The 27,997-nt window shown below is 39.7% G+C and overlaps 1 protein-coding gene across 2 annotated transcripts in view; it reads right to left on the bottom strand.

The window, feature by feature from the left end:
* The window catches only part of BICDL1 (BICD family like cargo adaptor 1), a 1,161,255-nt gene that overhangs the window by 919,511 nt on the left and 213,747 nt on the right, over positions 1-27,997 (bottom strand). For both annotated transcript variants that reach the window (XM_044068582.1, XM_044068583.1), the window contains exon 2: positions 10,440-10,655. In XM_044068582.1, coding sequence (XP_043924517.1) covers positions 10,440-10,655 — 216 coding nt within the window. The remainder of the gene's footprint in view (positions 1-10,439; positions 10,656-27,997) is intronic.

Here is a 27,997-nt window from a genome sequence, read left to right as displayed (position 1 = left end):
GAGGTTTCTGGACTTTGTTAATTCAAATTCTCTGGAAAAAATAGTCTGCACCCCCATAAGGGCCTCAAATGCCCTAGACATAGTACTCACCAACATGGGGAGTCATTGCAATCCCCCCATGTGACGTCTTCCCTGTAAGGTCAGACCATAAAACCGTCTTGTTCAAACTAACTATTGGGCATGACACCTCCCACAGGAGCAAAAACTGAAGAACTTTTCCAAAGCTAACTGCAGACTACTAAGCAATGGTATAAAAAGTTTTATACCCCCTGTACTCACAGACAGCAATGACTCCTATGCAGTGTTGTACTCAGATGCCTAGTACAATCACTTAAGCAGCTGTATAGACTTGGTTGTACCTGACTGGATCAAAACCAGGTTCTCTCAAAAAACAAGCCACCTTGGTGGACCTCAAGTATAAACAGGTTATATAACAAGAGGAAGAAACTGATATCTAAGAATAAGAGGTAACTGACTGAGCAGAGAAAGAATTCTCTCCACAGCTTGAATGAGCAAATCAGAAATCTTGTGAAATCCTCTAAAACTAAGTATGAAGCTACAATAGCATCCCTCGCAAAGGATAATCATAAGGCATTCTTTAATTACATCCAAAACCTAAAAGGGAATGCCCAGCTTTGTGCATAATTGGTAGTAGACAGTACTACTCATACAGCACAGGAGGAAATTGCCAGTCTACTAGGTGACACTTTTCGTGCAAACCACCCCCATTGGCCATACCCCCAAGGCATACCCAACACAAGACTTCTGACTAGTATCGCTATAGATCGGGTCTTGCACTCTCCAAGGCCAAAAGCCAGGCCTCAGTGGGACCAGATAACAACCCAGAATGCTTACTATGCAATCTAAAACAAGACCTAGCAGACCTACTTAGCACTCTCTTTAACCATAGCCTTAGAACTGGCTTTGTTCCAGCAGAATGGAGAACTGCAATAGTAATCCTCTTGCACAAAGGTAGTCCATCAACAGACCCTTGGAACTACAGAACCATAAGTCTAACCAGTCTCATCTATAAGGTGAGAGAAAGAAGCATCATGGACCTTATCAGAAGGACATAGGCAACCTTCAAACTCTAGATCCAGCCCAATTTTGCTTTTTAAGGGTAGGTCATGCGTATGAAACCTGGTGGACTTCTTCCAGAAAGTCAACAAAGCCCTGGATGAAGATAATGCAGTACATAACACCTATCTTGACCTGGCCAAGGCTTTTGACACAAACCCCCACTCGGGTATCATTACATCGCTTGATAGGTAGCAAACTGGTTCACCGACAGAACACATACTGCCAAAGTTGGTGACTCCACCTCTACCAGTAGACCTGTCACCAGTGGCGTACCACAAGATTCTGTGCTGGGTCCTTTACTGTTTAGAATCTAATTCTCAGAAGTCTAGACTAAATTAGACTGCCTTTGGCTAACCACGTTCACTGATTATTGTAAATTGGGTGCAATCACTGAGTCCCCCAGTGATGTTACACTACTACAGGAAGGGCTAACACAGGCAAATGACTGGTACCAAAGCCACTGTCTAAAACTAAATGCAAAAAAAGTGCATTATTATTCCCTTTAGCAAAGTAGAATTCCCTGCTAACTACAGTTTTGATAACACCCCCCCCCCCAAGCTCAAATCCAGTGGTTCAAGACCTAGGAACACAGATAGACAGCAACCTGAACTTTGACCACCAAGTTCCCTCTTTGGTAAGGAAAACATTCTACATTGGACACCGCTTAAGTAAGGGTATTGCATCCAAGTTTAAGGATGTAACAGCCCCACTGTACTCGATCCTCATCAGACCACTAATAGAGTGTAATGCTCCCTTTTGCATATACCTCAACAGACATCTGCAGCAGCTGGAGAGACCACAGAGGTTCCTCACCAAGAAAATAAAGGGCCTCCAAACCATGACTTATGCAGACAGACTAACAGCCCTATCACTGTACTCTGTATTGTACAGGCTGCTGAGAGGAGACTTGTGCCTGGCCTACAGGGTAGTCTCTGACCCTGCCCTGATGGATATGCTTCACATACACAAATCTAATAGCATGAGAGTCGCTCACTCTAGGGATCTTAACCTAACCTGTGACATTAACAGAACATGCTGGAGAGACAAATATGACTCTCAGAGACTGACCCTCCTCTGGAACAAACTTTCAATTCACGCGAAGGACAGCTCCTCAATGACCCTATTCAAGTGCAACCTGAAAAAATGGATTGGGAACAGCAAATTCACCCCGGGGGGTGGCACCCATGTCAATCACGGACAGGAGGAGTTGGTGTTGACCACAGACTAGCTCTGCAAAATACGTTCACTTAATAAGGAAAGATGGTTCAACTTGGGATTAACATGGCTAGGCTTGTAAGAGCTCTAAGGCTGCTACCCTAGTAACCTCCTATGAACCTACAAATCTATGATAAACAAACTTTATAGCTTTTACATTTAACCTTATCCAGCAGTTGCATCTAGTACTAAAATGACTGTAGCACTTGGCATTGTTGAGTCTACCTTTCAACATATTTTTGACTGTAATTATTTAGTAATGATAAATTTTAATTCCTTTATTAACAAGTGAGAGGCACAATATAAATGTAAGCCTTGTTTGCTTTACAACATTCTGTTGGCTTTATTTATAATGACACTTTTAATATTTTTATTCATTTCATTTCCTTTTCAGTTCCATTTCAAAGGTCTACCGGTACCCTTGGAGCTTGTATCACAAGCACAACATAAAACTCCATTTGTAAGTGGTAGTCTCCTGGTAAACTTTTTAAATCTGTAAATAAAAAAAAACAAGTGGAGAAAACCACTGCTATTGTTCTGTAGAGTATTCACAATGCTTCTGCAATTGTGTGACTGATCACAGATCATGAGCTTTTCAAGATCAAGATAACACAGAATATTAAATGAATTTACTTTAAGTTCTGCAGTTTGAAACAAGGGCTAAGATTTGAAAATAGACACTTGCACTCACATAAGCTGCTGTGGCCAAAAGGGGCAGTTTACATTAACACAGGAAATGTGATTCAGAGACATAATCAGCAGCAATGCGGAAAACCTTATTATCAGCTAATTTGCATGTCTTTGAATCTGGTATAATTACCATAAGTGTTAAACAGCACTTTTCAGTGGTAGTTATTACTAGAGGCCTACTCACTGCATTGTCATAGGCACCCCCTTCATTCATTCTCCCACTCACATGCAGATATTCTCCTACACACACAAACACTCACAGACATCCCCCTCCTTACACACATACAAATACACATATACCCCCCCACACACACACACACACACACACACACACACACACACACACACTCATTGTACAGGCAGGACACCCCTCCACACACACACTCGATCACAGGCATGGGCACACTCATCCTTTCAAACACATGGACACACCTCCATACTGCTCAAATGCTCCTGATTTTATAGAAAGTCCCTTATTTTGCCTCTTAGTTTTACCCTGTCCTTCACAAAATATGTCATTGAGGATTACAGTCAGTAAGTTACGCCAGGCATTAATGCTTCATACTTATTATCATTCGGAAAATACATAAATGCAAACCTGCCATTCTATTAACTTTTTAAGTGAATGTATAATATTTAAAAATTGTTCATAGTTTTGGGTCTTTGTTTCTCCATTATTTTTGGCTTTCCCTGAATCTTGAATTTGAGAATTATTCTGGTGGCCCATACTCCCTCAGTTACTCTACCACACACAGACGTGCATACTTTCACAGATAACCTCACACTCACAATCACTGTACATGACACACACACACCCAATCACTTTCACAAACATTCTCACCCATTTACACATACAGACACACACACGCACACACACACACACAAACACACACACACACACACACACACACACACACACACACGCACATCTACTCTACTGATCCCCTAACTAAACCATACTTTACTACCCATGCAGCACACACACACACACACACACACACACACACACACACACACACACACACACACACGCACATCTACTCTACTGATCCCCTAACTAAACCATACTTTACTACCCATGCAGCACACACACACACACACACACACACACACACACACACACACACACACACACACACACGCACACACCATACCTTTCAACAGTCCAGATTTTTACCTCATATGTTTGGTCTGTCCTCATTTTGGGGTTTTCCGGTAAAACCCTAAGGACTAAAGTCACTAAAATAATGGCATGCATTTGAGTTTCAGATTTCATAACCTTCAGGAAATGCATACTAATACAAATATTGGCATTCCAGTAACTTTCTAAGGTTATAAGAGCAATATGTAAAATCTGTCCCTCTTTTTGAACCTTTGTCTCCTTCCCATTATTTTAGGCTTTGTCCAAATTTCTTGCGCTAAGAGGTTGAGAGATATCTCACACACACACACACACACACACACACACACACACACACACACACACACACACACACACACGCACACACACACGCACACACACGCACATACACACACGCACATACACACAAACACAGTCACACACTCACTCACCCAAGACCACTCATCACTGAAGACATGCACACAGGCTGCTACAAACATACACACTCTCACACCCCACCCCACCACCTCTCCACTAAACTCCCCAATACTTACCGTAATATAGTCTCTCATACTGGAAGTAATGGAGGAATGTGCCATGAGGCCATGTTAATTAGCACAGCTGGCCATGCTAATTTATAAGCTTGGAGTCATTCGCTGAATCCATTGAGTGTGTAAATCCCTTCCCCCAGGCATTTCTGGGGACAACCCATAGCTAATTAGCATAGGCAACTATCCTGGAATCCCTCATTAACATTTAGCATGGCTGTGGAGATGGCCCATCATGGTAATTATACAGATTGTGTAGCATCACTGCAGTGGGCCTATGAATCAGAAAGACTGTTAGTGTTTTTGTCACCCATATTAGGGCTTACTGATGGCAGTATCCCTTTCTAAATCCCAGCAAAGATCTGGTATTTATTGTTTTACATTCAAGTCAGTATTAGTAGCTTCTGGCCCAGTGATTATAACTGATGTGTTTGAATGTATTATAGCTTTCAATGCTTCAAAATGATCTTCAGATACAACATTGCACTCTGTACCTGTGTCTGATTTAATTTTAATATTTTCTTTATTAAGTTTCAACATTCCTTACTAACAATTCACTTGCACTCTTGTTTTTGTGCTTCCAGTGCATTTTTAAATTTCACTGAATAAACTCTTTTCACTTTAAACATTACCGTGAAAAAGCTCATTTTAATTTTTTTTTATTTTAAATCTATTTACAGGGCTAGTACGCTGATCACAAGTGACAATTTGTAGGAATTGCCTGGGTAAAATTTATCACAATGAAAAATAAGTGAGGAGAGCAGAACAGTAGTAAATTGTGTATATCAAAAACAGAATGATTATTATATGTAATAACAATTATTAAAGAAATTTACATTTTTACATATTTACATTTCAGGTTTACATCATGGTAGAAATGCTGTACTGTAAGGAAAGTCAATGCAGGGAAGGGTGGCAAAGGTGGAGTTAAGAGGTGCTAGATGATGAAAGAGGGTGCAAGGTCAGAGGCTGAGGTAGCATTTGGATGATGTAACTTGCAGTGTGGCAAATACAGTTTGATCTGGAGGACAGAAAACTTTTAAGTTCTGCTCTAACCATGGGGAGAGGATTGTAGTTCCTTAGGTGTGTGTGGAGGGGTTCCCATAGTTTTGGAGCAAGGACAGAGGAAAAGTGGTTTACGTACTACAGCATGATTTGTAGGGTTTGGAGTGGGGGCTGTTTGTGAGAGGTTTTTAAGATTGCAGTTTGTGTGTGTGTGTGTGTGTGTGTGTGTGTGTGTGTGTGTGTGTGTGTGTGTGTGTGTGTGTAGCTGGTATAGAATTTGGCAGCCAGAGGTGGAATGAGTTAGGCCGAAGGAGTTTGAAAATGAAATAGCCTAGGAAAAGGTCTACTTTGTGCTGCTCTGGGAGCCATTTTGGGGGGGTTTTGGTGAGTTGGTGACGAAGTAACAAACTTTGTTTTCAGTATTTCTTTCATTTTGTTCATCTTCACAAAATCATTTTACCCCAGTTTCTACAAGACTGATTTGGACATTTATTCCTGTAACGCTCACAGTCACACTTAATAAAACAGCTTTGAACTTCAACTGCACCATACATCATGTGCACCTCATGGCTGTCTTCTTAATCGCCATTACTACTACACTGCATCCTTACTCTATTTTTTATTTTTGATTTTGCATTTGGTTCACATTTTCTCTTAGTCACTTCATTTACTTATTTCATTCTTTTAACTGTGTCTGTAGTCTCTATCTCTCACTCTCTCTCTCTCTCTCTCTCTCTCTCTCTGCATATTTCCAGAGCTTTGATAAGCTCAGGCCTACTTGTTGTGACAGCATGCCACTTGTTTTACCATTTCTGATATTCCAAACTATTATTCACTATCTTTGGCTTGATTACTTAGAACAGTAACACGTATATATACTCTATGCAGGACATTGTGCCACTATAAAGTAAAAAAAGGGAGAAATGGCAATTTTTTTCTATGTTTCCAATAATTCCTAAACTTATCTTTAACTGATATTTACCTTTCCCATCTTCATACAAAGTAAAAGTGTTAAAAAATGTCAAGATGACTTCTTCAATGACATGACAAAATTTGCAAAACTGTACATTCATGGGCTTCTTGACTATTGCTTGCAGTGATTAATAAACTGAATTTCTGCAGCCAAAGCATTGAGTTTTCTGCTAAACTGCCTTTTAGCAATAGAATTCCTGGTGCATGAAACTGGGCCATTTTTGAACTGCAAATTATACTTCTGTATTTCTAATGAAATAAGTGCTCAAAAACATATATGTTTATATACTTCTGACACCATGTAACATTTTAACATTTTGATGTTTGCCAGGATGTTCAATAAGCAACACAGGTACTGTGGATGTATTACCAGCCACCATGAAGAAACTACTCTGACTCCCTCTAGGAACAAGTGAATCACGTGACAAGCAACATTTTCTAGCTGCCATTAGCAATATTTAATGATATAAACACCCCTACAATGGCATAAACCAACCAAGAATGCAAAGGACTTCAGCTGAGCCATGCATGTGTGCCAAATCATGCACTTGCACTGTCGCACTGTACTAAACCCTACACCTTGCCATTATGCCTAGGAGAGGTGTTAACAGCACATAAAACTATTCTAATCCTCACTTGATGGCAGACATAAGCTACAGCTCTTGCTTCCCTCTCCCACTGTTCTAGGAAATCAAAAGTCAACGCAGAAATTTGGAAAATAGGGGTTTGAGACTTGATGGCTATGTGGAAAATAGGGAAAAATACTGACACACTAGCGTAATGAATTATATCCACACTGCCAGAATTCCTCATGTCATTTATGTAAAGAGCGAAGAATAAAAGGCCAGGCATGCATAGGCAAAGATATTGCTCTGCATTGAACAGTGTGACTGGGAAAGGGGATCGGTTTAAGTTATCACTCTGTCTTATGTGGCATGCTCAAGGAGGACTGAATATAAGTTTTCACTGTCTGATGTGACATATTCAGGAAGACGTGGAGACAAATTAACCCTCTGCTATATTTGAGGCAATTTGTGAGGAGTGAGAGTAAAATTAGCACCCTGGCTCTTAGGAAATATTCAGGAAGGAGTAGGGTTAAGTTGCCTCACTATTTCATCTGATGTGATTAGGGAATAGTTAAGGTACATTATCCCTACATGAGGGTAAATTATCACACTCTCTCATGCAATGTGTTCAGGGTAGAGTGATGTAAATTACCAGTGTCTCATGTGTTGATCAGGAAGGAACTGAGGTAAATTACCACACACTTTCATGTGATGTATTCACTGAAGAGTGAGAATACATTATTCCTCTGTCAGACTGTAATGTGATCAGAGAACAGTAAAGGTTAAGTCACCAACTCTGTCTTCTGTCATGTGATCAAGGAGGAGTGTAGCATATTCAGGGAGGAGTGAGGTAAACTACTCCTCTGTGTCATGGGATATGACAATGTAAGAGTGAGAGTAAGCCACCGATCTTGTCTCAGTGATGTGTTCAGGGAGTACCGAGGTAAGCTACCCCTCTGTGTCATGGGACATGACAATGCAGGAGTGAGAGTAAGCCACCGATCTTGTCTTGTGATGTGTTCAAGGAGTACTGAGGTAACCTACCCCTCTGTGTCATGGGACATGACAATGCAGGAGTGAGAGTAAGCCACCGATCTTGTCTCATGATCTGTTCAGGGAGTACTGAGGTAGGCTTCCCCTCTGTGTCATGGGACGTGACAATGCAGAGTGAGAGTAAGCCACCGATCTTGTCTCAGTGATGTGTTGAGGGAGTACTGAGGTAAGCTACCCCTCTGTGTCATGGAATGTGACAATGCAGGAGTGAGAGTAAGCTGCCGATCTTGTCTCGTGATGTGTTCAGGGAGTACTGAGGTAAGCTACCTCTCTGTGTCATGGGACGTGACAATGCAGGAGTGAGAGTAAGCTGCCGATCTTGTCTTGTGATGTGTTCAGGGAGTACTGAGGTAACCTACCCCTCTGTGTCATGGGACATGACAATGCAGGAGTGAGAGTAAGCCACCGATCTTGTCTCGTGATCTGTTCAGGGAGTACTGAGGTAAGCTACCCCTCTGTGTCATGTGACGTGACAATGCAGGAGTGAGAGTAAGCCACCGATCTTGTCTCAGTGATGTGTTCAGGGAGTACTGAGGTAAGCTACCCCTCTGTGTCATGGGACGTGACAATGCAGGAGTGAGAGTAAGCTGCCGATCTTGTCTCGTGATGTGTTCAGGGAGTACTGAGGTAAGCTACCTCTCTGTGTCATGGGACGTGACAATGTAGGAGTGAGAGTAAGCCACCGATCTTGTCTCAGTGATGTGTTCAGGGAGTACTGAGGTAAGCTACCCCTCTGTGTCATGGGACGTGACAATGCAGGAGTGAGAGTAAGCTGCCAATCTTGTCTCGTGATCTGTTCAGGGAATACTGAGGTAAGCTACCCCTCTGTGTCATGGGATGTGACAATGCAGGAGTGACAGTAAGCCATCAATTATGTCTTATGTGATGTGTTCATGGGGGAGTGAGGATATGTTACCCCCCACCCCCTGTGTTATACAAAGTTCTCAGGGAGGAGTAAGGATAAGTTATCCTTCTGTTTCATGTGATGCACTCATGGAAGAGTGCAGGTAGGCTCTCTGTCTCATGTGATACATTCCATTTGGGGAGGAGTGGGGGTAGATATCAATCTGTCTTGTGTGATATGCTGTGGTAGGAATCAGGTAAGATTTCTCTCCTTGTATGTTGTATTTAGAGACAGGGATAGGCATTATATTACTTTTTCATGTGATATGCCTTGCAAGTGATTTGGTATTACAAGATATTCCTTAATGCATCTGAAGAAGTGAAATTATATTGATCCGTTTTGTGTGATGTGTTTGGGGTGATGGTATGCTATTGCACTGTCTTTTGTAATGCATTTGAAGAGGTGGGAATGATATTACTCCATTTCATGTGATGTGTTGAGGAGAGGTTAAGGAAATACTCCTTCACTTCTGACATTTTTGGAGGAGTTATGATATTAGTCTGCCTTGTGTAATATATTTGGGGTAAGAAGGTATGATTAGTCTCGCATGACATGTCTTGAGAGGAAGCTGTTATAGCACTCAGCCTGACTGAAGAGGTTAAGAGAAGGGGTATGACATTTCTCCTTGTGTGATGTGTTCAGAGAGGTAGTTATGATATATTTCTCTGCCTTCTTTGGTATGTATGGGAGGATGATACCCTCTGTCTCACATCATGTATTTGGGGTAGAAGTTATGATCCCACTCTTATGTGATATATCCAAGGAGGAGGGTTATGATAGTGTTTTCTTCTGTGATGATTTTTCTGGGAGGGTTTTTCAATTTTATTCCTTCAAGTATAAGTTCAGGGTGTGCATAAAATTTCACTGTGTTTCACACAATATACTTTGAGATGGCACGTTGCAATCTGACTTTTGGGATGTGTTTCCAGGAGGAATGGAAGGTATGACATAATTTTACCTAGTCTGAAGTGTTTGTTGAAGAAAAGTGAGGTATGTTTGATGTTACTTTGCCTCATATGATGTATTGAGGAAGGAAGTAGTGTACGAAAATGCTGTGCATACTCTGTTACAGAGAACTGTGTACTCCTCTTTCTATCAGTTCCAAATTAAGAATCACTCATTTCTGAGCAGTAAAAAATAAAAAGGAATCTACATAAAGCAGTTAGTTTAAATACAGCAGGGGTAATTTTACCAATAAGTCCATATAAAGAATTATAACTGTTGGTATAATAATAAAGAATAGTGAAATAAGTTTTTGTTATGCTTGAATTATCTGCTAAACTTACCCTACTCAGCTGTTCCAGAAGGCGCTGGTTCTGCTCAGAAAGTTCTTGGACAACTCGACTCTTTTCTCGATCTGTTTCTCGGAGCTGCATTTGCTGCGTCTCCAGTTCATCCTGCAGTTGTTTGACATCACTCTCCAATTCTGCTACATGGCTTTCCCATTCTCCTTCCCGATTTTCAAACTTCCTTCTCAGCTCGTGTTTCTCCTGTTCCAAGTTCTACAAAAGAGTTAGAAGAAAAATGAAAGTAAATTACTCAAAACGATAACTGAAGTAGTAAAATAAATCATATGCAAAACATTCTGTTTGTGACTTCAAGAGGTTTCTGGAGTGCAGTAAACTAAGAACTAAGCGAGAGGTTCTCCAGTTCAGTTCTCTGATGGGGTGACTTCTATGTGGGATCTGCATGTCCTCCATGTGTTTGCGTGGATTTCCTTCAGGTGCTCTGGTTTCCTCCCACACTCTAAAGAAATGCAATAGGTGGACTGAAAACTCTAAACTATCTATAGGTGTGAGTCTGCATGCATGTGTTTTGTATAGAAGAACAACTGCGTGAGGGATACTCACTCAGAGGTGTGAACATTGTCTCTAGATGATTCCCATTGTTGATGTGACACCCCAATCCATGTGCAAAAATGGGAAAAAGGGGGTTATGGATGGATGGAATAAACTAAGAACAAATGCCAGATGGGCACAGATGCAAGTGCTACCAGTTGTCAAAAGCAAAACTGAAAAAATAAATAGAAAGGCAGACTTAATGAGAATAAAAACAGAATGGGAAACAACTTCTGACATCAGTAGTACTGGGGAAACAACAAGGAAGCAGAAATATATTAGAATGATCAAACACAGCAGCATGCAAACTGTGTACAACCAGAAGGTGGTTCTCATACACAGCTTGTTTACTATACCAAGCCATGCAAGTATTTTTGGTTTGCATAAAGGTGCTTGTGATTCAGAGAAGCACAACTCTGCAATACACAGTAATGAGTTTTTCCAGAGCTATATGTAATGTGGTTGTCTCTGTGGATGAAAAATTACTTGAACATCCCAGTGCACTGCTCTAGAAGTAGTTTTGTATAGTTTGGTGGTTAAAAGATGTCCATACTATGTAAGATCCATGCAGAGCAGTGCACAAAATTCATCAACACAGAATCTGAGCAGTATGAAGCAATTCTATTTTCTTATGCTCAGACTGCTGATCCAGACAAGCAGGCCAGAGAAATGCCCATGTGTGTGTGTGCACGCACCCACATGTAACTTTTTGTTTATACTATTTGATGGAGTGGCTGAGTACAGCAGAGCCAAGAACCACAATGACTTTCATCTATTCAGACAGCTACTCAGGTAAGCAATTTGTGCAGGATGTGTGTGTGTGACTGTGTATGCAAATGTGTATGTCTGTTTGTCTGGAGTTATGGGGTCCTGTATGGATGGATCAGATAACTTTAGGTCTCATTCTCATATTCCCAGCTGGTTCCTCCAAAACCTAGATTTGTGAACTGAATGTGCAGCACCTATGGCCCAACCAGCTCTTTACCTTTTTCTCTAGAGATCTAGAGATCTACCTGCAACAGAAGTCCTATTTTGGAAGCAAGACTACATTTAGAAGTGTGAAGTGGTGGGTAGTATGTACGTCTGCATTTGTGTGAGTGTGTGTGCCTAAGAGAACTAACCGACATGATGAACATAACTTGGTGCTTGGACAAGACAGCTGTACATAATTGGCATTTCTCTGCAAAATGTAGACTTTCTGGGAAAGCATAATAAAATGATATCCATAGAGGAGTGAGTATGACTGAAATAAAGGGGATTAAGGACGGCACTGAAAAAAGATTTGAGCAAGGCGAGATACAGGAAGGCCAGGGAAAATATGCAAAGGCTTAGGGTCAAAGAATGCCTAAAGAAATGGAAAGACTAGGGAAAAAATGGGAAGAAGAAAGTGAGAAAAATATGCTGAAATAACAGAATATGGGAAAAGACATAAGGGATGTGCAATTAGAAACATGAGGGCAGCAACATTTTAACTGTGGGCCAAGAAGTAGCCCATACACATATGAAGAAGGAGAAGTGGTTATGTTTATTTGAAACAAGTTGTGGGAGAGAATGGGTGAACTGCAGACAAACGAAAAATGTCTGGGTGGTCAAACATGGTATACAAAGTCATCAGAAGGAGTCAGCCGCACATCATGTAAAAAAGTGGATGAACTGTGAAAACAAAGATATTTAGGGGATTATGGAGGAGAGAAAAGAAATATTACACAGAAAAAGAAGAGATGGCTGGAGGAGTGGAACTAGAACAACAGTGTGCTGGGTGGAGATACCTTAATGTACTTCATTTATGCTGCTGAAAGGGAGATGACTTTCTGTAAGAGATAAAGGGGAATAATTATTCTTTAGGTCTGGTAACTATATAGAGGTATACCTGGTAATTTTTAGTTAACTAAGTATCAGGTAGCTGAGTTAGAATGTAAATGAGCTAAACGCACTAATGAAAGCTAGAAAAAAGTCTTTCCATTCCTGCTGCACAGGACCTACATCAGCAATGCTCCTACAGGACACGCATCCCAAGTAGTTATTTAGTTACCTCCTTATTACTAGAATGACTTAAACAGAGAAGTGTAGTATCTGACTTTGTCTAATGTCTGAAATTTAGACCTATTTATGTATGCTAAGTAAGTATATGAGCAGAACCCACCACTGTTGAGCCCTAAAACAGCTTGATTGGCTTGAATTACACAAGCAACTCACTTGCACACAACTACTCCTAGTCCACAAACCAGAAGAAAGCAAAGCCGTACTAGACATATTACATACATACACCCCTGCTAGCCCACTTCGATCTGGAAACCAAATACTCCTTACTACCTACAAACCACACCTGTCAACAAGAACCTCTATCTCTATTCCAGCTATGTGGCCCATTCTTGGACCTCTACCCCCATATTGCCTTAAACATACTAGCAACCTTTCCAATTTAAAAAGCATCTATCTGACATCTGGAACTGTAAACACACAACCCTCAAAACAGATGCATGACCACCTATTAACTATAACTATGCCTTTCTCACTCTAAATTCATTAACACCTCCATATCTTACCAGATAGTAATGGCCTAACATCAAAAGAAGCTCTCACTTTAATGATACCATACTAGTATTGTAAGCAATTCTACCTTTTCACCTAACACTTGCCAGCTATTTATTTTCCTCTCTTGTCCTTCCATAACATTCTCATCTCTCTAATACTAACCACCTCTCTCTCCATGTCCTTAATTTTCCCTCCTGCTCATTACTCCTCCTCATCTCATTCTATTCCTCTTGATTGGCAGTACAATACTCTATTATTTTTCAGCTCTGTACATTATTATAGTCAATATTTTTAATAACTACGTATTAGCTTGCTTGACATCGGTTATCCACTTCTTCAGTATATCTTACTATCTGCAGTACACATATTCTTAATGTTTCTGTAAATGTATTTCAATCTGTGTTTTTATCTGTTGTGAGGATTTTCAATCTTCGTATACAATTACTTATCAGCTACTGTAAAATGTTTTAATGTGTTTTTTTGTTGAGCTCTCTCCAACTCCAACTCTCCAACTCATTGTAAAATATTTAATCTGTTGCAGGACTTTCTCTCCTTCTATATAGTCACGCATCTAATGTTTAAATGTTTTTGAATCTGTTGTGGAGCTTTTTTCCTTTGGCCTATGTTGAAAATAGTCCATTAGCTCAGTCGGGTTTTCCCAGTTATCAAAAGACAAATAAATAAAACAAAAAAAATAAAATTTTATGATAAGTGTATGCTGAAAGAGTATATAGGAAGTTAGAATGTAAAAGCTTGGCACACTGGCCATCAGCCTGTCTAATGACGCCTCTTTTGTCGCATAGACCTTTAAATATGGCAAATGTGTAGGTGCATATGATTGCACCTATGTAGACTGCATGCGCATGTAATATTGTAAAATTTTACTTTTAAAATTTAATAAAAATGATTTAGGAAAAAAAAAGGATATCAGGAATTATTATACTGCATAGAGTGGTAGGGTAAGGATGGGTTTCTTTGACAGAGCTGCATCCAGTGGAATTTGCTTTGATAAATTACAAAGAAGCACTGCTCCGTGGAATCTGAAACTGATGGAATTCTTTAATATCTCTTCACTGTGACAATTTCACAACCACCCTTCTCAATATAATAGCTCTGAAAGCCTGGTTCCATGGAGCAGAAGGCTAGTGGCCTTACTGTGACTCATGTTACCAGGTTTCAATTGGAAGCCCTGGCACTGGAGAAGCCAGGAAGGGCAAGGAAGAAGAGAAGGGGCATGGCCGATTCACCTCTGTTGGGGGGGGGGTTGCATGTGCACTCACACACACACACACACACACACACACACACACACACACACACACACAAACACAAACACACACACTAGTGGTGCTTGACCTACAGGTAGCTCACGCCAATCTCGAGTTTGAGTTTAAGCTCGGCTCAGGTTTGTATTCTGGCAATGTACCAAGCCATGGTTCATTTTTGTGGGGGTTTTTTTCACATTTTTTTTTATATGACACAGACAACCTTACAGGCTACAATTATGTAGGGTTGTTCATTCAGACATGTCAGATATGCTGTGGATTGCTGAAAGCAGGTATCACATGCTAGCATGTAAGCAGCAGGATGGCTCTTCCTTTGAATGTAGGAATGGTGTGGCAGTTATCTTTGTTTACATCAGAAAAACATCTCCTTTATTTTTGTTTCATTTACAGTGGAAGAATGCACAACTCTTCCTGATTTTGCCTTATGTATTTGCCCTGCCCCTCGTAAAAAATAATTCCAACCATTAGAGTTCCATAATTCGTTCAGAAAAAGCAAGTTGATGCAAAACCTATTTGATGACCTTTTAAAGTTAATACAAGTAATATTTAAAAAAATGATCCTGATTTTAGGCTTTTGTCCCCCATTATTTTTAGCTTTGTCCAGAATTCTTCGGCAAATAAGTTGATGGGTATGGAAGCTCACAGGAAGAATTGTTCTTTAATATTCAGGAAGGACTTGTGTTGTGCTGGGATGAGAAGGGTTAGATGGAATGTTTGACTTATCATGCACTTTTCAGATAGTGGAACCTGGCCTCCTGTTCACTGTAGAGAAACAGAAGCTGGCCAAATTAATATGTCCATTTTAGAGAAGCCTCCTTGACTGAAGTTGGACAGCCTGGAATGAAAGAAGGAAAGATTTATTGCCTTGCATTTATTTTCTTTTAGTAGACTCAGGTGTGTGTGCTACCTTTGCCAGTGCTTGATTTTATTTCTACTTATTCTGAGTGCTGTAATTCTGTCTGTAAAACTTACATGCACATTGTTTACTATTTGAGAATTTAATTGGCTCTGATGTTAGGTAAAGACAAAAAGACTGAGTAAAGATATTTTTGTGTACAGTTTTAGGAAGAGGCTAAACGAAAGATAATACAAAAACTGAGAAATTGGAAGCTCTGTTATATAGATATGGATAGTAAGATGCAAGCAATTAAAATGTTTTTAGTCCCTTTAGTCTTATACACAGCTCAGGCATATTTTTAACAACCAGATGAAAAGTTATCAATAGCAATTAATACGGAGCTGAAGGATTTTATCTGGGAGGGAAAGACAGCAAGAGTAAAGTGGGATAAACTGATTCTTCTACCAGAACAAGGCAGATTGGGATTATCCAATTCGAAGGGGTATTTCAAAGCTACATGGTTAAGGCTCCTATACATAGCACAAGCAGACACCTATAATTCAAAGTGGAAAGGGATAAGGATGAAACATGGGGAAGCTCAAGAAACAAGAAGAGAATGTGATTTTGAATGCAGATCTTTAAGATGAATAACAATAATCATATAGAATATTATATTCTTAAAGTAGCAGAAAGTATTCTAAGAACTAAGTGAACGTGGGAATGGAGGAAGGAGATTCTGCTAATAGGAATGACTGCAATTAACGATACAGATAATAGGCAAGAGGGGGCTGGAATTTATTGGAGAAAACTGGAAAAGGTACCAAGGTAGTGGGAGCAAATAACTAGAGAGGGAAAGGTAATAGAATGGGAAGATGCCATGAATTTATTTGGACTGCATGGTTAGAGACTGCCTTCTTTATCAAGGATTAATAGCAGAGTATAGACAAAGAGAAAGAAACAGGGAGATCCTAAACAGAAGACCAGCACTGGTACAGTTTTTAGTAGAAATTAGAATGGAAGCTGCTGTTAAAGGAATAATTAGTAGAGAGTATAAAATATGGCATGATAACTATAAGAATCAATCAGAGGAGGTTAGAAAGGATTGGGAAGACACACTTGATAATCAATTCACAAAGAAACAATGGGGGGGGTATATGTAGTCCTCCAAATATGCAACAAAATTGAGAAGATTTAGGATTTTTCCTTGGAAATGTTTGCATAGGTATTTTATACCCCAAGCAGACTCCAGAAAATTTTTCCTCAGGTAGACAGCAAATGTTGGAGGTGTGATGGGGAAGAAAGAGGTAATTGGGAACATATTTTCTCAGAGTCTAATGAGCTGGCAGCCTTTAAAGATTCCATGCAGACTACTCTACCAGAGATACTGGGCGAGCAAAATGGTGTATCTTAGGAAATGATCTTTCTGTGCTATGATACAAAATCGGAATTGCCTAGACATAGTAAGGCCTTGCTGGCTCTAATTATGGTGGCTGCCATAAAAGCAACTACTAGAAAACAGAAATCAAAATCTAAACCAACAGTACTAAAAGTAGTGAATTTAGTAACATAGATAAACAAGTGGAATTGGGATCTTTAGAAAAAGGGTAGGAGCAAATTACATAGAAAAAAATGGGAATCGTGGGAACAACACATACAGAGGAGGAATGGGGTTTTAAAAAACAAAGAAAATAATCCCAAGTCCAAATGTCACACTGTAAAAACTGTTTTAATAGATGCTGAATTAAAAAGTATATACAAGTACAAAGCTTTCAAGCACACAGCTCTTTCTCAATGTTCACAATACATTACTTTCTCACAGCTTATATACTGTACTAAAAGACACAGTATAATTAATACAAATTGGCCAGCCTAATTACATAATTATCTAAAAGGTTTACTTAAAAGAACAGCATATCATATATAACAAGAATTTTCTTTTAACACATTTTATACTGCTAACTGCATTCAAACCAGGGGAAACATCATCCCTGAAATAATTAATCCATTTGCACTCATCTAACTCAGTTTTATTCATTAAATCACCCCCTCTTATCTCCAACACTAATAATTTCCAAAACTCTAAGCTTAAATATGTGCTGTTCTCCTGCTCTTTGAATGTGCTTATACAAGGCATTAGTCTCTACTTTCCTAAGAATTTCTGAAAGGTGGGAAGATATCCATTCCTTAAACTTCATGTTAGTTTTACCGATATAGAAACTAGGACATTCTTCACAGTTAGCTAAGTGCACAATATTTTTTGAATTACAGGTAGCAAAAAACCTTAAAATAAAATTCAGTCTGTGTTAACAGATGTATAAACATTTTACCTACGTTTAAATGCTTAAAAAATTACAATTATAACAAGGGGTCATACATTTACTGGTAGTTATAGAATGACTTCCACCCCTTCACTTCAAATCTTTATAACATAATAGTTGCTTAAGATTATGCTCTTTGTTTTATAAATAACAATGGTTTATCTCCTATAAATGTATTAATATTAGTATCAGACTGTAAAATAGGCCAATTCATTTTTATTATACCATGACCCCCCCATTATTATTCCAAAACGTGCACGCTGATTGGCCAGCGTGCCCATTGTAAATCGAGTTATACTAATGGGAAAAGGTCCGGTTGCCCGGACTTTTTTCCATTAGTATAACTCTCTTTTTAAAACACTGTCTCGCTATGTTAAATGGGTTTAACATTGCGAGACAGCTTTAAAATAAGCAACGGAAATCTCCGTTGCTTATTTTAAAGCTGTCTCATATGCTAAACCCATTTAACATAGCAAGACAGGTTTAAAAAGCAACGGAGAAAGCAAGATCTCCGTTGCTTTTTAGTGTTCGCTATGTTAAATGCGTTTAAAATAGCGAGACAGTTTTAAAATAAGCAACGGACATCTCCGTTGCTTATTTTAAAGCTGTCTCGCTATGTTAAACCCATTTAACATAGCGAAACACTAAAAAAAAAGCAACAGAGATCTTGCTTTCTCCGTTGCTATACAACTCTGATGTACTGCGCAGGCACAGTACATCAGAACTGCCGCGGATGCCAGACATCTGCAGAAGGGCAGCAAACAGGCATTATACTATGCCATTATTTAAGAAAAGTAATAGTTTCTTTTCTTAAATAATGTCATGGTATAATAGCAATAACCCACGCCTGGGTGTGGGTAATGCTGTATTACCCACGGTTGGCCAACCGTGGGTAAATCAACATTACCCACCCAGGCGTATGCTATATTATTTCTTTAATACTACCAGTAAACCTATTGTATTTAGTTAAATGACCCAGATTGTTTACAGAATTATTCCCTAATATATATGGTTTGCCAATACTAGAGCACATCAAGATAGCTTCTTTTTTAGCTTCTCCTATCATTTTAACATTACATCCCCTAAATCTATAGCCATATTATCCATTTTATCAAGATAGCTTCTTTTTTTAGCTTCTCCTATCATTTTAACATTATATCTCCTAAATCTATAGCCATATTATCCATTTTCTTTCAAAGTTTAAATCAGATGTATTAAGTCTGCTGGCTCGCAGAAATTGGCTTTTTACTACACATTTTATGTATATATCTTGGATGCATGCTATCAGCATGTACATACTTCGTAACTTGCACATTCTTCTCATGAATAGTGGTGTGAAGTTGTCCCTCAGTACATATAAAACTAATATCTAAAAAATCTGTTTTGTCAGAAGCAAATTTTATATCAAACTTTAGGAAATCCATAGTTTAAGATGTGCAGCAAAGTTCTGTAGCTCTGTTGTTCCACCTACCCATAAAAGGAAAACATTGTCTACAAAGCATCTATAAAACACAATATTCCTATTATATATCATACCTAGTAGATCTTCACTATATATATGCTGTTCTTTCCATTTTGCCAAAACCAGATTTGCATAGCTATTAGCTACTGAAGTTCCCATGGCTACTCCCTGTGTTTGATGGTAATATTCATTGTTGAAGGAAAAAAAAAACATTATTTTTCTAAAACTATCTCTAACATCCTATATACAAGTCTTATTTTTTGTGTGGGAAAACCCACCACATTTTAACAAAAATTCTCTAATATGTTCAACACCTACATTATTAGGTATAACCATAAATAATGATTTTATATCAAGTGTGACCATAACATAATTAAAATATGTGTGAGTACGGAAAAAAGAACATAAATCATCCAACAAATGATTAGAGTCTTTTATAAAACTTTTACAATGAATCAATAAGGGATGTAACACATTCTCCAAGTATTTGGAAATAGCTCATTGTGAGCCAGACACTATAGGTCTCATCGGCGGATGTGTAACATTCTTATGTATCTTTGGCAATCCAACAATGTTTGGAACTAGTCTACAATAATACTGTACCCTTTGACCAAAAGAAAATAGCTAATATCCTAGCTGACACATCTAGTGCAAATGTTATTCCACCCACAGTTATACCCATTCCACAGATTCTACAATCCCAGCCACACTGTTAATTACTATTAAAAGTAGAGTTGTGCAAGTTGAACTTACTATAACAGTAAAATATTCAAATAATCACTGCTGCATAGCCTTAGCTATAAAGGTTATATCCTGCCACAGATATAACAGTCAGCCAGCTTCCACCTGTTATGTGCCCAAACTGCCAAGCAGCTTGAGATAAGCTGACTAAAAGACAAGTCTAGGTGCAAAGCCCTTCAGAACTTAACTACCATCAGGGAGAGAGAGGCTGAGCCTTGGGAATAATAATAAAAAAATAAATAAATATCCACACCCTGGCATAAAAAATACACCAGAAAAACAAGAAAAATGGAGGGAGGGAGTGACTACTGCATCAGTGATCATTTGAACCTGTACTGTTATATAAGTTCAACTTACACAACTTACTATGTTCTTCATATTGATCAGTCCTGTAGTATCCTTAGCTATGTGGGTAAATTGCCACAGCTAACTATATTTGGAAGGTGGAACTTGAAGGGTCCAGGAGCCCCTAAAGAATGGTCCTAGCAAAGCATGATCTAGAGCTAGAGAAGGAATCCAGTTTATAGTGCTTTGTAAAAGTATGCAAAGAGGACCAAGTTGCAGCTTTTAGGAAAACTTCTAAAATCCAACCCTTTCCAAAAAGTCACAGAAGAAGCCAAGGTCTTTGCAGAGTGGGCCTTCACCCTGTCTGGAATAGATCTGCCATGGTGAGAATAACAAAAGGTAATAGCCTTAGACAACCATTTGGAAATGGTCTTACCTTCACAAGAAATGAACAATTGATCTGATGATCTGAAAGATTTAGTTCTGTCAAGATAGTACTTGAATTATCTGTAGACATCTAAGGTATGGAGTATCTTTTCTCCCTCATTTTAGGATTCAGGAAAGAAAACAGGGAGATGGACAGTTTGACTTAAAGTAAACTCAGATACCACTTTAGGCATAAACGAGGGGTTAGTTCTCCAAGAGACCCTGTCCTTGAGGAAAGTGAGGTAGAGTTGGCTTACAATAAGAGTTTGCAACTCAGATGCCTTTTTTGCAGAGGTCAGAACAATCAATAAAACTGTATTCCATGTTAAGAACCTCAAGTCAGCTAGATAAGCTGGTTTAAATGAAGCAAGTGTTAGTTTCTCTAACACAATATTAAGATCCGAAGCAGGGGCCACTAGTTTATTTGAAGGCCTCTTATGAAAAATGCCTTTCAAAAACATTTTGACAGCTGGCTACCTTGAAAGAGCAGGATCCATGGGCAAACATGATTAAATGACCCAATAAATGAACCTTGACAGAGGATTATGAAAGGCCATAGAATAGTAACTCACACAAATATTGTAAAACCAGAGAACAACTAGCCCTGAATGGGTGCTGGTTATGTAGATGGCACCAACTATAAAACCTTTTTCATTTGATAATATATGATTTTCTGGTAGCAGTCTTTCTTGCCTCCACTGGCACCTGCTGTATGTCCTCAGAAAATAGGTGTCTAAAAGAAATTAAGACCCTACCATCCAGGCAGCCAACTGAAGATGATTGATGTCAGGGTGTATCAAACATCCCTGTTCTTGTTTGAGCAGATCCGTTCTGTGAGGAAGGATAATTGCCCCTGGCCATTTCCAAAAGAAGGGAGAACCATGACTGCCTGGGCTACAAGGGAGTCATCACAATAATCTTGGGGGATTCCTTCTGACTCTTTAGAAGTACTGTGACATTAATGGGAAGGGGGGAAAGGCATACAGGAACATTCCTGTTGAAAGAAAAGAAAAGGCATATGTCTTCCAGGTCTTCTTGCATGGAGTCCTGGAACAGAGTTTTGCCAGTTTATTGTTCAGAGAGGAAGCAAAGAGATCTACTTGAGAATCTCCACACAGATGGAGCAAATCTTGGAAGACCCCCAGATCTAGTTTCCATTCGTAAGGGTCTGCACTGGCCCTGCTCAGTTTCTCTGCTACACAACTTTGCTCTGACAAAGTGTAGGATGCCTGAAGAGTGACACTGTACTGTGAAGCTATATCCCAAGCTAACATGGCTAGCCTGCAAAGGGGGGTATGCAGATCTACCACATCACTATGGTATTGTCTGTAACCACCTGAAAAGGTCCCGGGGACCAAGGATGGTTCAGAGAATTGAGTGCTTTGATCAGGATAAGCAACTCCTTCATATTTATGTGCTTGCATCTGTCCTTAGAGCTCCACAACCCTGTATTTTTATCTCTCCTGAAACTGCTCCCCAATCAAAGTCTGAAGCATCTGTGGTGACTGACTGCTTTGCAGCATGGTGGGAGAAGAGAAGACCTTGAATTAAGGGTATCTGTTGTCTCCACTAAGTGATTTCTCTTCTGACAAACCACATTACTGGGATCTGAAAAGATAAAGGGTGTTGATACTGGGGCAAAAGAGATTTCAGATACCACCATATCTTTCTCATGTGAATGTCTTGCTAGGGGTATCATGAGAATCATAGATGCCATGAGACCTAAAGTCCGGATGTATTCCCTTGCAGTGACTGAAGTCAAAGTGGAAAAACTTAGAAATAGAGCTAAATAAAGATCTATTTTTTACTGAGGAAGAAAAGCTCTTTGAACTGAGGTGTCCAGTTGACATCCCAAGAACACAATCTTGTGTGAGGAATCAAGAAAGACTTTTGAATGTTCTCTTGGAATACCAGCTTGTACAAGAGATCTGTCACCCAACAGCAAGATTCCTGACATTCTGAAAAAGACTCTGCGGAGATAACCAAAACATCTAAATATGGAAAAATGTGGATACCCTGTAGCCTAAAATAAGTTATACCTGCAGCTAAACACTTTGTGAACACTCTTGGTGCAGTGGATAGAACAAAGGGTAAAGCACAGAACTGATAATGTGATCCAGACACAAAAAAATCTTAAGAAATGCCTGAAGTCTGGATGAATAGGAATGTAATGATAAATATCTTTTACATTTATTGTTACCAGGAAACTGGAAAGCAGAACAAGAGGCTACAAGTTGTGAAATGACATCATTTTGAATTTGGGATCTATCACAAACAGGTTTAGGAAAGAAAGATCTGGAAAAAGACTCCAAGCATTTTCTTTCTTTTCTGGAAAAGCATGCAATGAAGAAAAGGTGGAAACAAAACAGTCTGATCTGTAGGATGAGAAATGACCCCTGGAAAGGAGGAATTTCCTCCTCCTGTTATCTGTAACCCTAATGAATGATTTTCAGAACACATTTGTCTGAAATAACCTGTTGCCAAACAGAAAGATGGAGATTCAGACTTTTTGGTAGAGAAAGAGGTCCAAGGTAGGAGGCGGTCTCAAGGTCTCCTGAATAGTCATTCACACATGTAGACGTGTCCTTGGTTTTGGGAGGTTTGAGACTTCTTTCTGGAGCCTCCCTGCCATGTCTTCTTAAACATCTGTTTACCTGAATTCTGTTGAGACTGTTTATTTTGTGTCTTGCCAAAACTAGATGAGGCTGAAAATCCCTTGGAGCAATTCGGAAAAGGAGGGATGAAAAATCTTAGAGATTTCCTGGATAAGCTTGCCCCTTTCATCACAGTTTTTGATTACCTCTGCAGCAGAGGGGCCAAACACTAAATCTCTGTCCAAAGGAGAATTTAAAATGTCATTTTATCATCATCTGGAAGGTTCTGAGAATGCAGCCAAGCAAACCTCCTTAAAAATGTACAGTGGCCATAGCCTTAGACGAAGTATTAGAGTCATACCCACACTGCAAACAATGACTAGAGACCTGTGCAATGGAAGAAACAAAGTTATTTAAAGCAGATTTTTCACAAGAAAAAACTTTGAACTAAAACATTACTCATACTTTCACAAAATGTCAGCATAAACTTTAACATATGAGTCTAACAATTTAAAATTCTGAAATTCAAAGTTGTGGAAGTCTACACTTTTTTCCTATGTCTATCAGTAATTTTCCTATCCTTATTAGAAAGAGTATTAGAATTAAAAAGAAGTTATGTGCTCAGCTTAACATTCCATCTGTGTTGTCCATTTTAATTTATCCTTGACATATGGGTTTGGTTCTGACATCGGAAGCAACTCGGCCTTTACTACAGCTCCCACTGACCAAAAACTCTCAAGCTTCACCTCTACCTATAATGCCTGTCTCCCAATTACTTCAGATTGAGTTCGCTGATTAGATATAGGCTGACAGATAAAGAAGCCTCAACAGAAGCCATATCTGCTATGCCTCAGAGGTTACTAGAAGAAAAGGTATGTCATCTGTTCCACCAGAGAGTTTTCAAAGGCTGGGGGATGGAGTAAGGGGAGTCAAGATTAAAAGAAAATAGACAACACAGATAGAACGTTATAGTGAGTACATAACTTCTTTATCTGATGTTGTCAATTTTCATTTTATCCTTGACATACTGGGCAGAGTCCCCAGCTACTTTAGACCTTGGGAGGACTCATGGAGGGATATTCCTGAGCACAACTGAACCAAAGTATTCTCTTCCCCTAGAGACAAAATCCAAGTGTTAATGAGTAATAAAGGTACGGGGAGAAGCCCATGTAGCTGCTGCACATATATCATCCATTAAAGTTCTTTACTTGAAAACTGCTAAAGTGGCGACAGATCTTGCAGAGTGTGCTTTAACAAGCCTAGGTAAGGCAATTTTCCTTTTGTCATAGATAAAGGAAATACAATCCTTGAGCCATCTGGCTAAGGTAACCTTGCTGACTGGTTTACCAAACTTATCACTTGAAAAGGAGACACTTGGTCACATTTCCTCATGTCTTTTGTTCTGTGAAGGTAAAAGCTTAATTGTCTGTGAACATCTAGCAAATGCAGACAGCATTCACCTCTGTTTGAAAAATTTGTAAATAATACCTGCAAATTAACTGTCTGATTCATATTAGACTCTGACACTACTTTAGGTAGGATTGTGGGATTTGTTCGTAAGCAGACTCTGTCCTTATGAAGGATCAGGTAAGGTGGTTTACATGATAAAGCCTGAATTTCTGAAATCCTTCTAGCCGAGGTTATTGCCACGAAAATAATGTTTTTTATGACAAGTATTTCAGATCACAGTCTGCAGATGGTTCAAAGGGAGAATGCACAATAGTTTGCAACACTAGGTTTAGGTCCCAAGGTGGGGTAGGATCTTTGAAAGGAGGTTTCAGCAAAAGTGTCCACTTTAAAAATGACCTACAGAGTCTATGAGAAGCCAAGCCAAGGAATGTTCTTCCAAACCATCATGGAAATTTGAAATTGTTGCTAGCTGTATCTTAATTGTAGAAGGGGAAGCTCCTGCATTGAAAAGAGAGGCTAAGAACTCTAAAATATTATCAATAGAAGTGGAAAAGGGGTTAATATCCCATTCATGAGCCCAAGTGGTAAATCTTTTCCATTTACTATTAAGGTTTATGAGATGCTAGGAGAAGTTGGCGTCCTATGGAAGAAAGGTTAAGATGCCTGGCCACTAGTGGAATTGGAGGAACCATGCTGTCAGCTTGAGGCTCAGAATGTGTGGGTAATCCTGTCCCTCTGGATGGGACAAAAGGTCTGGAGCTGGGTCCAGAGTCCATGGTTGTTGAATTAGATAAGGCCAAAGAAAGGGGAACCATATATGTTGAGGCCAAAATGGAGCAATGAGGATTACTTTGCTCTTCAACGTGAGTGCTTTACGTAAGAATTTTGGAATTAGAGGTATCGGGAAAAGTGTACATGAGACCGGTGGGCCAAGTGTGGAGAAGTGCATCTCTCTGTGACTTCCCCAGAGGGGGAATCAGGGCAAAGTAGTTGCTGCACATGTTGCTTAGGGGAGAAGTGAACTGATCACAGTAAGACTGATCATAGTAAGGCTGGCCCCATTAATGGAAAATCTCTTCTGTCACCTTTGGATTGAGAGACCACTCATGAGGCTAAAGAATACATCTGCACAGGTTGTCTGCTATTACACTGGAACTCTCCGGAATGTGCATTGCTATCAAAAGCGGTTAGAAGAGATCGCCCACTGCTGCACATTGAGTGCTTCTTGACAAAGAGGATAAGATTTGGTTCCTCCCTGTTTGTTGATGTACCAAACTCTGGACATACTGTCTGCTTGAATCCCAATTATTCCTGAAGGAAGGGTGGTTTGAAAGGCTTGCAGTGTTAAAACCATTGCTTTTAGCTCCAAAACACTGATATGCAAGTTGGCCTTTGTAAGGGACCAAGTGCCTTGGACAGTCTTGACAAGAAAATCCCCCCCACACACACCTCATCTGGGAGGCATCCATGGTCATTATGGCCTTGGGTTGTGGAAGGAAGAACAGGCAGCCCAGGATTTCTTTGAAGTGAATCCAACAAGCTAGATCCTTCCCACAATGATTGCTGATGAGAATCTGGTCTGACATGGGTTGGTATAGCATAGAGCACTGAGATGCTAGCAGCTATTGTAGAATTCTCATGTTGTATCTGACTACGGGACCTAGAGTTATTGTCGCTGCCATAGAACATAGGGCCGGTAAAATTAGTCAAGCAGGTAAGTTCTTGCTGTGAATTATTTTCTTGAACCTGAGTTATGATTTTTCAAAGTTTCACTGGGGGAAGGGATACTACAGTTGTTGTCATATTCAGCATTGCCCCTATAAACTCTAAACTCTGAGTTGGGATCAGCTGAGATTTTTCATCATTTACAGTTATTCTTAGGTATGCAGAGGTATTGAGAACATAATCCCTTGCCTCTATCAATCAATGCCTGTTCAGAGTGGCAATGAGTCAGTCATCCAAATAGAGAAATACCCGGAATCCTTGCAGTCTTGAGTGAACTGCTACTACTGCCATACATTTGGTGAACACCCTGGGAGTTGTGTTTAGACCAAAGGGTAGTGCCCTGAATTGGTAATGATTGGCTACCAGCTGAAGCGGAGGAACTTCCTAGACTGCTTGTCCATTTTTATGTGGTAATACACATCCTGAAGATCTATGGAGCATATCTAGTCATCCTTTTCCAAAAACAAAAGACTGGACTGTACTGTGATCATCCAGAATTTCATTTGTTGAACTGATTTGTTGAACATACTGAGAGCCAAAATTGGTCTCCAGGCCCCTGTCTTTTCTGGCACTAAAAAGAATCTTGAGTAAAATCTGGATTCTCTCTGGTCTGGTGGGACTTCTTGGATGACCCTTTTGTCTAGCAGTTTTTGAATTTTTAGAACTGCTGATTCCCTCTAACTGGGTGGAACATCAGGGATTTTTTGCACATGGGGGGAGATGGGAAAAGGATATGGTACAACTTCTGGATATGATCTGTTGCACCCAAGAATCTATTGTTATATTCAGCCAGGAATTTTGGTGCAAGGATAAGCGTCCCCTAAATTGCCTCCAGAGGAAGACAATTGGGCCTCCTTTCAGGAATGCTGAAAGGGCTTACCTAAAGGCCTGGTTCTGTAGACCACCTCTGATGCAAGGGCGGCATTTTAGATTGTAGTCTCCCCCTCTGCCCCTGGGGGAACTGCCTCCACATGTGTCCTGGAAAGGCCCTTGGGATTTTTTGAACAACATCTTTCCACTGCTTCTCTGATTCCTAGAAAATGATTTTTGAGGAGTAGAAAATGTATGCCCACAGCAGAAAGTGTCGTACCATCCTTTTCACACCTGGATAAAGGCTCTCTTACTTTTGGGCCACACAAAGATAATCCATCAAAAGGTGCATTGATGAATGAAGACTTAAATGATTCTGCAACGTCACATAGGTGCATCCAGGTGTGTTTCTTTATGGCTATGCCTGAACCCACTGCTCTGGAGGTCTCTTCAGCTGCATGCACAATGAGCCCCATGGACGAGTTTGACACAGACTCCAGGGTGGCCAACTGGGAAGCAACCTACTCTTGTACTTTCTCAGTAACAGCTCCTGCCAGGGTATCTGACAACTCCTTG

This window comes from Protopterus annectens, chromosome 4.part0, assembly GCF_019279795.1.
Source record: "Protopterus annectens isolate FY-2018-M chromosome 4.part0, PAN1.0, whole genome shotgun sequence".
Lineage (NCBI taxonomy): Eukaryota > Metazoa > Chordata > Ceratodontiformes > Protopteridae > Protopterus > Protopterus annectens.
This window is presented reverse-complemented; position numbering and strand designations above follow the sequence as displayed.